Consider the following 18,375-nt stretch of genomic DNA (forward strand, 5'->3'; position numbering starts at 1 on the left):
GAGGGTGGTTGGGGTTGGCACGCGGATTAGACGATCGGATCAAGTTGGGGTATGGTGAAGACGGCCCAAGCACGGCGAGGGCGGGCTAGGGAACCCCACCAACAACAAAAACCTTCTCCGTTGGTAACATACTCGCAACTTGAGTGCTTCACGCACATGCACATAATCTCTCCCCTTTTTGATACATATATACATACTGAATCGCATTTTCTCACACGTGTCTGTTTTCTTCATATAACGCATAGACGTACGTGTAGTTCTTAAGTATACGCGTATATATGCATGCTTGTACAATATTATGGAAAATTGATATTTAGTTTTTTAACCTTCAACTATTTTTATTTAAAATTCTATATTTACTTTTTTTATTTAGTTCAGTTTCTCCTTTGCAAACATTTCTGTAGTTTTTTTTCAATTCCATCAATTCCAATTTTGTCTCTTTGATTATTTCTGTAGTTTTTTTTGGACTAGTTTTCTACTTCACAAATATTTCTGTAGTATTTTCAAAAAACTTTAAACTATGTTTTTACCCTGGAAATGTTTTTATAGTTTTTAAAATTAATTTTCTACTCCTTAAATATTCCTGTCTTTTTTTTAACCGATTTTCTACTATTAATATATTTTTATATTTTTTTAAAACAGCTTTCTACTTATGAAATATTTCTATAATTTTTCTAACCAACTTTTTAGTGCTCCATTATTTTTGTAGTTTTTTAAAACAATTTTCTATTCCTCAAATATTATTGTAATTTTTTTAACTCTATTTTCTACATCTGAAATACTTTTACAGTATTTTTTTGGTGCAGTTTTCTACTTATGAGATATTTCTGCAATTTTAGGAAGCAATTTATAACTCTTTAAAAAAAATCTGAAACATTTTTTCTATTACCCATTTTTTACTTATTTTTCTGCATTTTTATTATTTGAATTTTTAATCCTCAATTATTTCTTAAGCATTTTCTTGAACCAATTTTCTACTCCTCAATTATTTATGTGGTTTTTCAAACGATTTTCTACTCCTCAAATATTCCTGTAGTTTTTTGACTTCTATTTTCTCCTATTAAAATACTTTTACAATATTTTTTGTACCAGTTTTCTACTTTCTACCCATTTTCTACTTTTCTGATGAATTTTTATTCCTCATTATTTCTTCAGCTTTTTATTGAACCAATTTTCTACTCCTCAATTATTTATGTAGTTTTTCAAACCATTTTCTACTATTGAAATGCTTTTATAAAATTTTTTTTTGAATCATTTTTCTACTTACGAAATATTTTTGTAGTTTTTCGAACCAATTTTTTAATGATCCATTATTTTTGCTGTTTTTTGAATCAATTTTCTACTCCTCAAAAATACCGTATTTTTTAAAACCAATTTTCTAGTCCTCAATTATTTATGTGGTTTTCAAACGATTTTCTACTCTTTAAATGTACCTCAAATATTCCTATAGTTTTTTTAACTCGATTTTCTACTATTAAAATACTTTTATTATTTTTTTTTAAACTATTTTTCTAATTACGAAATATTTTTGTAGTTTTTTGAACCACTTTTCTACTCCTTACTAATTCTGTATTTTTTTTTTGAACTGTAACTTTTTTTCTTCTGAAATACTTTTATAACTTTTTTTAAAACAGTTTTCTACTCATGAAATATTTTTGCACTTTTTGAAACCAATTTTCTACTCTTTAAAAAAAGTGCCTCTTTTTTCTATAACCTATTTTCTACTTATGCTTTTCTGCATTTTTTTAGTTGAATTTCTTTTCTTTAATTATTTCTTCAGCTTTTTGTTGAATTAATTTTTTTCTATTTTTTTAAATTGATATTCTACTTATGAAATGTTTTTGCAGTTTTTTAAATCAATTTTCTTTTTTTTAAAAAATATCTGCTACTTTTCTCCTTTAACCAATTTTCTACATTTTCGCATTTTTTTTTTTTGGTTGAATTTCGATTCCTCAATTATTTTCTTCAGTTTTTTGTTAAATCTACTTTTTACTCCTCAAATATTCCTGTAGCTTTTTGAACAAGTTTTCTACTTTTATTAAGTTACATTTCTAATTTTTTTTTGAAACAGTTTTCTACTTATGGAATATTTCTGTAGTTTTTCAAATTAATTTTTTAGTACTCCATTATTTTTGCAGTTTTTTGAACCAATTTTCTACTTCGGAAATACTTTTATAATCTGTTATTGGTCGTGATTTTTATACTTATGAAATATTTCTGCAGTTTCTGGAATCAATTTTCTACTCTTTAAAAAATATCTGACACTTTTTTCTTTTAACCAATTTTCCACTTACTATTTGACATTTTTTTAGTTTCATTTTTATTCCACAATTTATTTCTTCAGTTTTCTGTTGAACCGATTTTCTAGTCCTCAAATATTTCTAGTTTTTAAACCAATTTTCTACTCATTAAATATTTGTTTATTTTTGAAAACTAATTTTCTACTCTTCAGAAATCTTTTTTTTAGATTTTTTTAACCAACTTCATTGCAGTTTTTTGTTGATACAAATTTTCAACTATACTTAAATATATTTCTGTAATTTTTGGAACAAATTTTTCTACTCATGGGATATGTTTTCTAGTTTTTAAAATAAATACTTCTCAAATATTTTTGCAATTTTTTCAATCGATTTTCTACTCCTAAAATATTTTGGTTATTTTTTGAATCAATTTTCTATACTGATCTCGATTTTTATTAGTCAATTTCTATAATGAAGTTTTTCTTGATAAATTTGCGTTTTTAACCAATTTTCTACTTATTTTTCTGTAATTTTTTCTTAATCAATTTTCTACTCAATTAATTAATTTTAAACTATTCTTTAATTCTCAAATATGTTTGAAGTTTTTTAAAATTAATTTTCTACTCCTCAAATATTTCTGTCTTTTTTTTGAACCGATTTTCTACTATTGACATATTTTTATATTTTTGTTAAACAGTTTTCTATACTTATGAAATATTTCTGTAGTTTTTCGAACCATCTCTTTAGTACTCCATTATTTCTGCAGTTTTTTAAAACAATATTCTACTCCTCAAATATTCCTCTAGTTTTTTTGAACCGATTTTCTACTTATGAAATATTTCTGCAGTTTTTCGAATCAATTTTCTACTCATTAAATATTTCTTTATTTTTTTGAAACCAATTTTCTACTCCTCGAATAATTTTTTAGATTTTTTGAACCTACTTCACTGTATTTTTTTGTTGATACATTCAATTTTTAACTACTTAAATATTTCTGTAATTTTTCTAACGATTTTTTTGGTTTGCTTTTTTTTTCTTTAAGTAGCTAACTTTAAATAGTTTACACCAAAGTTCTCTCTGTTTTTATTTCTAAGCTGATGTAATTAATCTTTTCAAAAGCAACTTTTTACAAACTTATTTCCTTTTTGGGTTTGAAAAATTCTAAATTGAGTAAAATTTCTACAACTAAAGATTTGCAATAGTTTTTTTAAATTTTCTACTCTGATTCTTAAAGTATAAGAATACAAACATCTAGAAGATCCGCAGACACTCTCACACACATCGCTTGATAAGTTTCTCGAAACACACACACACACACATATATGCATTGTGCAAAATCCCTTCCCCCCAAACACATGGATACTTTTTCTTTCACGAGTGCATACTTGGAAGGCACACAAGTGTTTGTGCAGGCACTACACACTCTGAAATAAACGACTGAAAGGGGAAGATCCGCCTCCACTGGGTGCTGCCACGGATGGACGAAAAACCTCAGTTATAATTGTTGCCCGCAGAGAGGCGCACCATTTTAATTGTTTCTCCTTCCGTGTTTTCATTGCAAACATTGCGCGAGAGGGATCAATGGTGTTAAGTGCTTGCACGAAGCGCACACAACGTCGCAGTTTAAGTGCTTTTTCTTGCGGCGAGACTGTACACGGCTCGTGCCAGTGATAGAGAGAGAGAGAGAGAGAGAGGGATCTTCAGTCATTTCTTTTCATCCAAGTGAAAAGTGAAAACAATCAATGATGCCATGATCCAACAGTTTCTGTGTCTCTCTTCATTATCCTCATCATTCACATTCTAAACACTGGATACAAAAAGCAAAAAACAAAAATTTTGCACAATTGTTTCAAAAAAAAAAAAAAATTCTTTCCTTTTGAAATTGTTTAAAAAGAAAATTTTGTATTGTGTCCAAAAAATTATTTTTTGGAATAAATATTTGAAAAATAATAAACAGATTCAAAAAATATATAAAATAAAATTGGTTGGATAATCAAAATAAAAGTGGAATAAAACTTGTGAAGGTTTCAATTTCTCAAATAAGTGAAAAATTGTGAGTTTTCCGGTGGTATTTCTTTGGATATTAAAATCATCGAGAAGCGAAGATGAATTGTGCTTATCAGTATCCACAAGCGCAGAATACGATGATGAGTGTTCCGCAACAGGGACATCATACGACGGAAAATGAATATATTGAGGTAAATTGATGAAACTTTGACGAAGAGCTGAAGAAATTTTAACTTTCAAACGAACGAAATTTTTTTCTCTTTTCAATATTTTTAAAAATTACTATACAAAAAATTATTCTACAATAATTACCGCGTACAAAAAAGAAACATGATTAAAATTTAAAATGTAACATAATTAAAATTTTATTTAGTTAGAAACTAATATTTTTCATAAACAAATTTTTTGTTACAAAAAAGAAAAAGAAAATTTAAAGAAATGAAAAAATATCGTCGTTCGTTTGAATAACGTTCGAATTTCGAAACTTGAACATCTTTGGCGAAGTTCACATAAGGTTTATACACTGAGAAAACAATATTTGAATGAAATATAATTATCTTTGTTATTCAGTCAACAAAAAATTATTTTTGAATTGATGACGGTTCAAATGAACGAAATTTATTTATTTCTTCTTTAATTTAAATATTTATTACAATAATTTTTTGTGGCTTTAAAAAAAAATTATAAAGTGTCTAAGTTTAAGTGAAGTTTACTAAGTTTACAATAATTAACGATTGAAAGAAAAATAAAATATTTCAAACGAAAAACAATAAAATTATTTACTAAACAGAAAGTAAATAAAATTTGATTAGGAATTTTTCAATAGAAAATGATCAATATATATTCGTGATCAATAGATCACGAAGCTTTGTTAAATATTTTCTTTAAGTTTTAAACTTTTAAATGAAAGAAAATTTTTTCCATTTAAACATTGTTTGGTGAAATTTAAGTTTTTAATTTTTATTACGAACAGTAATTTATAAAAATATTTCTAATAAAAAATGTTTCGTTTATTTGAACGTTCAAAACTTGTGAATCATTTGAATTGAATACATACTTTAATTTTGAATCAATTAATAAGTTTGATTCAATAAAAATTATGTTTAATTCAATTATAGAATATATTTAATTCAAACATATTTTTTGGTTGGCTACTTATATTTGAATTTAAAAAAAAAATTCTCAGTGTATTAACAACGATTTAGAGACAAAAGTATTTTTTTCTTCAAAAACTTTCATGAAATTGTGAACAACTTTCAGAAAAAAATAAACAAAAAATTATCTTCCTTATGAAAACTAAAAATTTTTTTGAATCATAAAAAATTTTGTTAATCATAAAAAATTTATAAAATTTTCCTGAAGATTATTATTCAGGAAGGAAATTTTCTACACTAAACGAAAATATTTAGCAAATTTTATATTTTTTTACAAACAGTTTGATAAAATTATAATTTAAATTTAATTCAGTGAAGTTCACAAAGTTTATAATAAGAAAAATTAAATATTTCAAGCGAAAAAGAATAAAATTATTTACTAAACAGAAAGTAAATAAAATATTATTAGGAATTTTTCTTTTTTTAAATTATTGATCACGAAACTTGAAACTTTGTAAAATATTTTCTTAAAGTTTTAAACTTTCAAATATGAACGAATATTTTTTCTCATTTAAATTTTCTTTAGGGGAATAAAATAAAAGAGGCCTTAAATAAAATAATAATTGAAATGAATAAAAATAAAATTAATAATAAAATAACTTTAACGTTTGTAAAAAGGAATTTATTTTCTATCGTAATATTTTTTCCTTTCACTTGTGGTAATAAAAATTGTTTTTCAATTTTTGTAAAAAAAAGTCAAAAATCGAAAAAATAAGTTTTACTAATTAATTTTCCAAAATTAATAAAAAAAATAATTTCTAACAAAATTGAAATTTTAACGAAATATAAAAAAAATTGTCGTTCTCTTGAATATTCGAATCTTTAGACAACAACATTGTAAAATATATCCTTTAAACACGTAGAAAAAGTTAAAAAAAAATTGGTGATCAACGAAAAAAACCAAAAAAAAAAAAAATTAAATAGCAAAATAGTTCTTCCTCCAAAACGTCGATTTTGAACGTTGTAAATTTTAGCAAAGTTTAATGCAAAAATTCCAATTTTTATTCAATATCGTATATGAAATTGAAAGGAAATATTTTAATCAAATTTAGGACTAATTTAGTAATAGTTAAAATATTTTTTTCTAGATTTTAACAAAATTTTTTCTATTTTTGTACTAAAAAAAAATCCAGTGACACTTTTCTTTATAAATTAAAATTTCTACAACTAAAAGTATTCGTCTTGTATGCCATTGTCTCTAAATGGAAAAATACTTTCAAAAATATTGACCGAATTTTTTTTGTACTTCTCACTAAATTCACTATTCTGTCGAAAAAGTCAATTAAAGATAAAATTTTTTATTAAAAATTTCTTAAATTGTCTTTTTTAAAAAAATGAAGAAAAAAGAAATGTAAAAAAAAATTTGAAGTTTTTACTCAAAATGTAAAAAATCAAAGTAATTTCTCCTTTTCTCCGAAGAATTTAAAAAAAAAATTTCAATGTTTAACAAAAACGTTTATCAAATATATCGTTTTTCTTGAAAACTGTAGATTTTGTCACAGTTGAGTGAAAAAATAAACGCCTCTGGTAATTTTGTATATTTAAAGTGACCGCGACTCCTTTTTTCCAACTCTAATTACTTAAACACTGGCTATTAGACTTAAACGTCTTTAACTAAATATCTCGACAAAGTATATACATCTGAGAGATATACAATCTTTCCTTTTACCCACAATATTGACTCTGGAATAATCGAAAGCAACTCCATAACAATAGCATTCGTAATTACTAATTAGTCAAAATTTAATTCTATTTATTATTATAATAAATATAATTTTATCAAAAAGCAAATTTCTTTAAATTTAAATTAGTGAAAAAAAAAATTAGAAAATTTAATTTAATTAAATTAAAATTAAATTATCGATTAGTTGATAGTTTTAAATTTTTCACTAAAATTTTGGTGGGAAATTACTAACAATTAGTAGAAATTTTTACTAATTTAATTTTCTAGACGACTTTTCGGTTAATTTAAATTTACAGAGTATAATTATTATAATAAGGATATTCTAATCAGAATGATATTAATTAAATTATAATAAAATTATTGTCTAGTAATAAATAAACAACATAATATAATATATAACACAACAATTATAATTAATATTGTTAACTTCTTCAAATTTAATATAATTAATATTATTTTTCTGATTAAAACATTCTTATTATAATAATTACAATATTTGCTTTTTGTTATAATAAATAATACTTAATTTTAATTATTATATGCAGAAAAATTGTGATTATGTTATGAATAATATAATTATTCTACAAATAATTAAATAATAAAAAATAAATACATTAAAAGAACAATATAAACAAACAAAAATATAAAAATACAAAAAAAAACAATATAACAATAATAATTTGAAATAGTTTTTCCTTCCATTATTATATTTATAAAGAAATTTTTTTCGATTTTTGGAAGATGATGAAAAAATTAAAAAAGAAAAACAATTATCTTTTTTAATAAAAATCGAAAAAAATGTCTTTATAAATATAATAATAATTAAAATAATTATATATAATTAAATAAAATCTTTTTGACAGAAATCGACAGTCAATATATTTTTTAAGGTGTCTAATATAAGTTGGCAAGTTTTATAATAAATTTAAAAATTTTGTTGAGATGCACCCTCACACACTATAATATTTGACAGGATCCGACGATCGACAGGACGAGCCCTTTGGCGACGGCGTCCTGGGCGTTTCAGGAACCACCCCTTTGTTAATTGTTCATCTCCCGGCATCTATAACGGCCAATATCAAAATTTATCTGTCCTCATTTCTCCTTCACGCACTGCCAATTCATCCCTTGAAAACCCAATTTGTCCAACTACCAATTTGATCTGTCAATTCAATTTAAAACCCTGCCATCATCGACAACAAACTAGTCATCAATGGGATACACGCCTTTTCACCTAAAATTCCACTATATTCACACACTCACTCACTCACTCATGTCCTAATATTATATATCGGATTTTTTAATGAAATCTTAAATATCTTATTTAGAAGACATTAGGAATTATGTACTATTATTTTTTTTACTTCCTTTTTCTATTCTTATTGCTGTTCATTGGAGTTTTAAATAATTACAGCTACAAGTAATAAAAGAACTAAAAAAATCTAAAAAAAAATAACTAAAACTTACTACAATTGTAAGTAATTAAAACTGCAATTAAAAGTAAGAATAATTAATAGTAGTTTTTAGTTACCAACTCCAATTGGAGATGGTAACAGTTTTTTTTAATACTTTATAATATTATTTCTTCATTATTATATTTTTTTAATTTTCAATTTATTTTATTAATTTTACACGGAAAAAAATTCTTAGGTGATAAAAAACTATTAAAATGGTACCAACTCCAATTGAAGTTGGTAACAGTTTTTTATACTTTTTAATATTATTATTTCCTCATTATTATATTTTTTTTAATTTTCAATTTATTTTATTAATTTTATACGGAACAAAATTCTTAGGTGATAAAAAACTATTAAAATGGTACCAACTCCAATTGAAGTTGGTAACAGGTTTAACAGTTTTTTAAAAGTTATCGAAAACTCAACAAAAATGTACAATGTGGAATATTTGCAAAATTTCCATACGTAAATTTTTACGGAAGTATTATGACTTTTTCGACTTTTTTCGACTTTCTAAAATTTTGCCACAAAAGATACAATTTTGGTATAAAATGCAAAAAATGTAATTTTTTTCGATATGTTTATAGTGTAAAAAGTATAATTTTCGACAAATCTTTCGAAAATTATTTTTGATTAATTTTTTTTAAATTAAATTTTTGAAATATAAAATTAAAAATATTTAGTAAAAATTAACTGAAATTAATTGATTTTTTCAAGTATTTTATTACAATTTTTGAAAATCAACTTTTGAGGAATTTTAATTGCAAATTTTGAAAATAATTGAATTCTCAAGAATTTCAATGAAAAATAATTAAATTTCCAGGAAGAATTTTATTATTTATGAAGATAATTAAAATTTTGTCTAGAAATTAAAAAAAAAAATTTGAAAATAATTGAATTTCTACGAAGAATTTTATTACTTTTGAAAATAATTGAATTTCTAGGATGAATTTTATTTTTTATAAAGATAATTGAAATTTTGTCAAGAATTTTATTAAAATTTTTGCAAATAATTGAATTTCAGAGAAGAATTTTATTATTCATAAAGATAACTGAAATTTTGAACAGATTTTTTTAGAAAATTTTAAAAGTAATTGAATTTTGCAGAAGAATTTTGATATTTATAAAGGTAATTAAAATTTTGATGAGAATTTAAAAAAAAATTTTAATAATAATTGAATTTCTGAGAAGAATTTTCTTACTTTTGAAAATAAATGAATTTCTAGGATGAATTTTATTATTTATAAATATAATTGAAATTTTGTCAAGAATTTTATTAAAATTTTTAATAATTGAATTTCACAGAAGATTTTTATTATTTATAAAGATAATTGAATTTTTGAACAGATTTTTAAAAAAATTATTAAATTATTTGAATTTTGCAGAAGAATTTTGATATTTATGAAAATAATTGAAACTTTGATGAGAATTTAAAAAAAAATTTTGATAATAATTGAATTTCTGAGAAGAATTTTATTACTTTTGAAAATAATTGAATTTCTAGGATGAATTTTATTTTTTATAAAGATAATTGAAATTTTGTCAAGAATTTTATTAAAATTTTTGCAAATAATTGAATTTCAGAGAAGAATAAAATTTTATTATTTATAAAGATAATTGAAATTTTGAACAGATTTTTTTTAGAAAATTTTAAAAGTAATTGAATTTTGCAGAAGAATTTTGATATTTATAAAGAGAATTAAAATTTTGATGAGAATTTAAAAAAAATGTTTGATAATAATTGAATTTCTGAGAAGAATTTTTTTACTTTTGAAAATAAATGAATTTCTAGGATGAATTTTATTATTTATAAAGATAATTGAAATTTTGTCAAGAATTTTATTAAAATTTTTAATAATTGAATTTCACAGAAGATTTTTATTATTTATAAAGATAATTGAATTTTTGAACAGATTTTAAAAAAAAAAATTTAAATTAATTGAATTTTGCAGAAGAATTTTGATATTTATGAAGATAATTGGAACTCTGATGAGAATTTAAAAAAAAAATTTTGATAATAATTGAATTTCTGAGAAGAATTTTTTTACTTTTGAAGATAATTGAATTTTGCAAAGAATTTTATCAGAAATTTTATCGTTAACTTCAACACTTACTTAATTAATTTTATCAGAACTTTTGAAAATAATTAAAAAATTCCAGGATGAATAATTGACATTTTAAAGAGAATTTAAAAAAAAAATGCTAAACATACCTAATTAAAATTTTGCTAAGAATTTTATTAATATTTTATTCCGGATTGTTTGAAATTAAAGTATGTATTGTCGAGTAATGCGATTTTTTACAATTTTTACAATTTCGTTTTTCTTTTTTTGTCGTTTTTTTCTAAAATTTTATGCGACTTTTTGTCACTTTTGTTGTGAATTTATGCGACTAAAGTGACTGTTTTTGAATCTTAAAGTTGATCCGTGCCCTGTTTTTAGTAAAGTGCGGTAGCTTCTATAAACGGTATTTTTATTAGAAATTTTATAATTGAAATTTGTGATAGATTTCAATGTTCGTAGTTTTAATTAGTGATCGATTAAAATATTGCTAATTTTAAATAGTGATTGTTTTAATAATTAATTAATTAATTAATTAAATTTTTTAATTGTTTTTTTTTTTTTTAATAGTGATTGTTTTTTTTTAGTGATTGTTTTTATATTAGTGCTTGATTGAACTATTGGTATTTTCGAATAGTTAAAGCTTCATTAAACGGTAGTTTTGAATAGTAAAAGTTTTTGTAACGGTAGATTTTATTAATACCAGATAGCTTCAATAAATGGTAGTTTTAAATAGTAAAAGATTTAATACCGGTAGTTTAGAAAGGTAAGATTCAATAGCGGTACTTCAACACCTTCAAATAACGGTCATTTTCAATAGTGATTGCTTCAATAGACGGTAGTTTAAAACAGTGATTCCTTCAATAGACGGTACTTTTGAACAGGGACTAAAAATAGTTTTCCACTCTGAACCTCGACGCTAACTGATGCAAAATTCTTTTGAGTCAATACTAAAAAAAAGTTTGCAGTTTAAAGAAGTGCTGATTCTTCAATCAAGAACATAAGGAAGACAACCCGGAAGTAAACGATAAAACATTTTGACAATATAATAAATGAGCATGCTTCACCTGCTAGGTGAAAGGATGAATTTTTGAAAAGAACCTTACGCGCACATATAAAGATTTCGGGGACATGAATTTGAATTTGGAGGTATGGAAAAAGATATTGAAAGGAAGCGCGCACATTAGTGATTCCCCGGGACTGCCGACAAATTCGCGCGCATGTTAGGCCGCGAAGTTGAGATTGCAAAATGACGTGCAAACTGAGGGACGCCCTCGACCGCCCCCTGGCAATACGGTAATCACTATAATTACGTATCGAGCCCTTATATTAATATCCCCCAGGTACGTCTCTCTTCTCGCCAATTCGCTTATTCTTTTGCTACATGAAAAACACCATTTTTGCGACCTTTCACGCGAACCAATAAATATGGATTTATTCGCGCGTTAACGTTCAAAAAAAGAACTGACGCGGTATATAGATATACGTAATATGAGAAACGGGAGGCATCATTATCAACTTTTTTTTTTTTTTTTATTTCGAAACACGAAAAATAAGAAAAATGTTATACAATAACGTTCATCCTCTCTGTGGGACCCTTCGCACGCTCGTTGAGAAACAAAAATTTGCGTGTAACGGTCTTTTAAGTTTCAATTTTCTTAATTTACTTGCCAATGGAGACGAAATTGTATATAATATAATCGTGGGTTACTTAAAGAGATCTTCCGACAGACTTGAAGAAAAAAAAACTAAAAAAAAAAAAACTAAAAAAAACTTTTTCGGAAACTATGTTTTCGAATTTTACGAAAAAAATGAAGAAATATTGTATTTGCCTTTTTAAGTATACGCACCTTTCTTCGAATCGGGACACATATTTTATTAGTTTATCTTCTACTATGGCAATTAATTATTGTGCTTATTATTCGGCTTGTAGTTTCTTTATTGACGTTGAAATTAATTGTAGCTTCAAATAATTTGAAAAGATATCATTTTTAATTGAAGCTACCTTTCTTCAGTATGCTAATGTAATAGCAATAATTATACTTTAAATTAATTTTATCTTTCTATTAATAGTACTATAATTACTTATCAATGAACTGCGGTCTTAATTGTTAGTTTCTTCAAGTAAAACAACAAAATGTTTCTGTCTTTGTTTCTGCTGCTGTCATTAATTATAGCTTCAGTTAATTGTAGCTTCAATTCTTAATAATTTAGTACAATACAGTTGCAATTTACAATAGCTTCAATTATATGTAATTTAAATTAACTGTAGTCTCAATTAAATGTAATTCTAGTTATCAATAGCTTCAATTAAATGTAATTTCAATTGTAGCTATTGCTAATTAACATTATATTTATTAGCTTCAATTAAATAAATAAATTCAATTAATATTGTATCTTTAAGTATAAGTGTAGTTTCGGTTAAATGGTAGCTTCACTTAAATCTATTTTAAATCGACAATAGCTTCAATTAAATGTAGTCTCAATTAATAATAGCTAAAATCAAATATGTTTTCAATTAATAGTAGTTTCAATTATTGGTAGCTTTTATAAATATTTTAGTTTCAATTAATATTATTGAATTAAATGTAGTTTCAGTTAAATAGTAGCTTCAATTATTATTAGTTTTAATTAATATGGTTTAAATTAATATTAACTTTAGTTAAATAGTAGTTTCAATTAAATATGGTTTTAATTAATAATAATTTCAATTAAATGTAATTTTACAGGCATCACAGTTGGTCCCTTTTTTAACAGAATGCAGACCTCTAGAAAAATAATTAATTAACATTCAAATAATGAAAATATTATTCTTAATAGTGTTTTCTAACAAAACAAAAATTCTAATACAAAACCTTCAATTTTTTCCATTTCTGACAATGTGACAATATTTTCTTTTTAAATAACTTAATTCTTGAAGAACTATCATAAAATTATAACTTAGAAATTATTTAATGAATAATTTTATTTTATACATTTCAAAATTAATTAAATTTTAAAATAGTTTCGTTTGGAATTTTCATAAAAAGCTGAACTTGAAAAGATTTTAATTTTAAATTTTAAAATTTAAATTTTGAATGAATTTTATTAGAAATTCTAAAGAACTTAAAGTTTTGCAAAAAATTTCAAAATTTAAATAATTCTAAAATTAGTTAGATTTTTTAATATACATATTTAATTAATTATTTAAAATAATGAATTTATCGAGGAATTTTAGTTAAAAACACTAAAAAAAATTGATTTTTGGAGAAGTTTCAAATAATTGCAAAAATTCAATTATTTTCAAAAATAATAAAATTCTTCACAGAAATTCAGTTATTTTTATAAACTTGAATAAAATTCATTTGAAGAATTACATTATTTTCAAAAGTAATAAAATTCATCACAGAAATTCAATTATGTTCAAAAATTTAAAAAAAAATTCTTGTCAAAATTTCAATTATTTATATTAAGAATAAAATTCTTCACAGAAATTCAATTATTTTTAAAAATTTTAATAAAATTCTTGACAAAATTTCACAGGAATTCAATTATTTAAAAAACAAAATTTTCATAAAATTTTTCGAAAAATAACAATTATTTAAAAAGATTTTTATAAAATTCGTAGCAAGAATTCAATTTTTTAAAAAAATTTAACAAACTTCTTTTCAAGAATTCAAATATTTTTTTAAATAATAAAATTCTTCACCGCGAAATTCAATTATTTTTATAAACTTGGATAAAATTCGTTGCAAGAATTCAATTATTTATATAAATAATAAAATTCTTCACAAAAATTTACAAATTTTTTATAAATTTCTTCGCAATAATTCCATTATGTTTATAAATAATCAAACTCAAAAATTTCAATTATTTTTGGTACAATTTTAATCAAATATCTCGAAAAATGTAATAATTTTTAAAACTTTTATTAAAATTCGACGAAAGAATTTAATTATTTAAAAATTTGTTGACAAAATTTTTTATGAGAATTCAATATTAAGAAAAATTCAATATAGTATAATATAAATTATTTATTTTTTTATTTAAATAATTGAATTCTCGTAGAATTGTCTAATAAAAAATTGATTTAAGTATAAATTTCAGTTAAAATTTTACATAATAATTGAATATTAAAAGCATTATAGCGTGAATTTTTATAAATAATTGAATTTTGAAAAGGTTTCAGATTAAAATCTTTGATAATTTGAATTTTTCATATTTTTAACTAACAATTCTGTAGAATTAATTTTTTTAAAAAGTTTAATTGGAATTATTCCAAGTTTTTATTTTCAAATATATATTTAATTGAAAAATTTCCGAATAATTGAAATTTCCAATTTTATCGAAATTTCGTAAAATTAAATTGTAAACAAATACATTTGATAATTCTCAGAATTTTTTTTAAAAATTACTGTAAATTATTGATTTAATGAAGAATTTTAGATAAAAATTCTGGAAAATAATAATTGAATTGAAATGATGAAAATAATTTTAAAGCAGTTACAGTAAAAATATTTTTTATGGTAGAAAATAATGAATAACAGAATTTTAATCAATTACAATTTAATTAAATTGCTGGTATTATTAATTATAAATTTAATTAACTCTACTTCTAATTATTATTTATATTTAATTGTAGTTTCAATTAATTGTAGTTGTAATTCATGAAAATTTAATCGACTAGAATTAAATTTCCTGGCACTTTCCCTCAGTGACACTATAATTAATTACAAATTGAATAAAAAAATTATTAAGGCCAGCACTAATGATAACGAATAATAATTGAAGCTATTTACATAAATAAAAGTTAGAAGTGAAATAAATCAAATAAAACAATTGAAGAATTAATGTTTAAATATTGAATAAATAGCATTATTAAATTAAATGAAAAATAAAAAAAATTGTTTATTAAAATAAACAAATTTAAAAAAATTAAATAAATAAAATTAAAAATTTTTCACAGTTTTCTTGAAAGTCTCAAATTGATACTAAAGTGGATAAAGTTGATGACAAAAATTTGGATCAATTTTTAATTTGATCCACATTTTTGGTATCAATTCGTTGCATTTTGATACTTTAAATTTAAAAGTGAAACAAAAAAATTTAATGAAAAATAAATATAAAATTAGAAAAAGAATATAAATTGCAATCCTGACAATAAAAACTTGAAACTTCGTTTTTAATTAAAAAAACCCAGCTACTTTTCTACAAGTCAGTGATAATTTCATTCAATCAGTGATAATTTTTGTTTACACAAAAAGCAATTAAAAAAGCGAATAATACACACGCACTTATTTGGTTAAATTTCAAAGAGAGTTTGTTTTTACTTGAAAGGAGTAACTTCCTGTGGAACAATTATCCATATTGCTTCATTATCTTCACCGCTTGTATATAAATACGTCACGATAGTTAATCCTATTTATGAAACCTCTTATATAGTCTTATATTGCCCGAGCGTCGCTTTATTATCACTATTATCAGTAATTATAGCAGTTCATGAACGTGTGTAACCCCTTCAGTAATGAACTCACAATCCTGATAATTAATGTCTGTATTTATTTTATAGATCATACTTTTTTTTCCTTTTTAATTTTCCAAATCGTCTTTATTAATCTATATATACAAGATAAGAAAAGTAATTTGATTATGCCGATAAAAATTTTTTTTTATAGCATAAAAACAATTTGCCTCGTAATTTACACTCATGCGAAGGAAAATTTTCTTCTTGCAATATTCTTTATTTTCGCCATCTGTATGAAATGATTATAATTTTTTTTAATTTAAACATTAATAATATAATTTTTAATTTTTATTTACCCAATGGGAAATGCCAGTGTAGTGCCGATGTTCACCACTGGCTTAGTACTCAGACGATTGTTCGGCGTAGTCTAGCCGAGCCTCGACAATTAGTGCTGGCGCAGTACAGAACTTTTGTTTCGCCAAAGCTTGGACAAGCCACGGCGGCAAGTGCTGGCTGAGTATAGAAAAATTGTTCACAACGCTCTTTGCCAACATTGCTTTTTTGACATAAACTTGAAAAAAATTATAAAAAAAGTTTATAAATGTTTATAAATATAAATTTATTGAAAAAAATTAATATTTTACTTTTCAGTTGTTCATTTTTTATTCTTATTAAATTTAATAATAACAATTTAACACAATTGTCTAATTTTGAAAATAATAAATTATTTAAACAAATTAAAATTATAAACAAAATTTAAACTTTAATCTCAATAATAATTTGGTTCCTATTAAAATACTATTATACTTCTTACTATTAAAATTTTAGTTTAATTTATTTTATTTCAATTTATTATTTCTAACGTATCCCTATTTTTTCTCATCTTTGACTCAATAATTGTAAGTCTGAATGATACTGAGATATTAATACTTTACTGTACACATGTGTCGTTAGCATAGTGGTTAGAGCGTTAGTCTGTTAGTCCGTAGGTCGTAGGTTCGATTCCCCTTGTCAGCAATTTTGTTTATTTTCATAGGTTTGCGATATTTCTAGATTCCAATCGTTAGGTACTAAAATATGAAAATCTAATGCACACTTACTGTAATTGTTTATTATTTAATTTTTAAATGTTATAAACAATTTTTTTCTACTTCATTTACTATATCCATTGTTAGTCTCCATCTTTAATACAATTTTTTTGAGAAGAGAAATATTTTATGAATAATAACTATTCATTAATATTATTTACCATTTTGTTGTTAAATTATTTATAATTATTAATTTACGACTAATTAATAACAATACAGCATTTATTGCGGCAATATTCTCAGCCAGCACTGATCCAGTGCTGCGCCAGCGCTGCCTGGCAGCACTGACAGACAGTACTTCGGCAGCGCCAGACGGCGTTATCATCCCAGTGCCATGCCAGTGCTGGCTCTCAGCCTTGCCGCCAATGCTGCCAGTGCTGGCGCAGTACAACGCCAGTTGTAAATTTCCCATTGGGTTAATATGTTTTCTCATTTTAAAATGTTAATTTTCACATTCGCCTTGAAAATGTTTTTCTTTTTTTGTTAATCATTTTATAAGTTGAATAAAAACTGTTTATGTAGAAAAAAAAGGTTAATATGAAATTATTAATTAATTTTTAATTATTATTAATTATAGATTTATGACCTTATGGGGATTAGGACTTTAAACAATTATTTATTAATAGATGGGACAATGTCAATGAATTAATATTTATTAATTCATTGAACTTGTCCCGTTTATTATCAATAAATAAATTATTATTATTTAATTACTATTTAATGATAAATAATAATTAAAAAATGGTTTTAAATGTAAAAATTTTTTTCAGAACAAAAAAATTTTGAATTTTTCAGTTATTTTAAAATGCGACTGAAGAGGAATGTCATAAAATGGAGAAATGACAGTGGGGCGCATATTTGAATAAATATATTGGAGGGTGTATTATTTCGTCGAAAGACAAAATTAAAAGGAGAATAAGTCGCACGGTTTTCGTCGCAGGCGAAAGGTTATTACGGATCGAGTAAAGTCTATAAAATTCGTGAAAAAGCGAAACACTTGGAAGAGTTATGGGGTCTCCTAAAGAACACCCCATAAATCTGGCCTCGCGTTTGTAGACAGGACGCGAGTACACATACGTGTCCGAAAGTAGAACTCAAGCAAAGAGTTCGTAAATCAGTCTCGGACGAGTTCTCTTTGCCTTATTTCACGGGGTGTGTTTCAAGCAACTGCATGAGTACTTATGGAGATCGGCCTTTAAAAGCCCACGACAAAACTTTATTATCTCTGCCAACCCTTATTTT

At 23.7% G+C, this 18,375-nt stretch overlaps 1 protein-coding gene across 1 annotated transcript in view; it reads left to right on the forward strand.

Moving 5' to 3' along the window:
- The first annotated feature begins 4,288 nt into the window (after positions 1-4,288).
- LOC122502743 (transcription factor Sp8-like) overlaps positions 4,289-18,375 on the forward strand; it is an 86,473-nt gene continuing 72,386 nt past the window's right edge. Inside the window, exon 1 of the mRNA XM_043612935.1 lies at positions 4,289-4,438. Within this exon, the coding sequence (XP_043468870.1) occupies positions 4,346-4,438 (93 nt within the window). The 5' untranslated portion in view covers positions 4,289-4,345. The remainder of the gene's footprint in view (positions 4,439-18,375) is intronic.

The sequence above is a fragment of the Leptopilina heterotoma genome, unplaced genomic scaffold (assembly GCF_015476425.1).
Source record: "Leptopilina heterotoma isolate Lh14 unplaced genomic scaffold, ASM1547642v1 Lhet_237, whole genome shotgun sequence".
Lineage (NCBI taxonomy): Eukaryota > Metazoa > Arthropoda > Insecta > Hymenoptera > Figitidae > Leptopilina > Leptopilina heterotoma.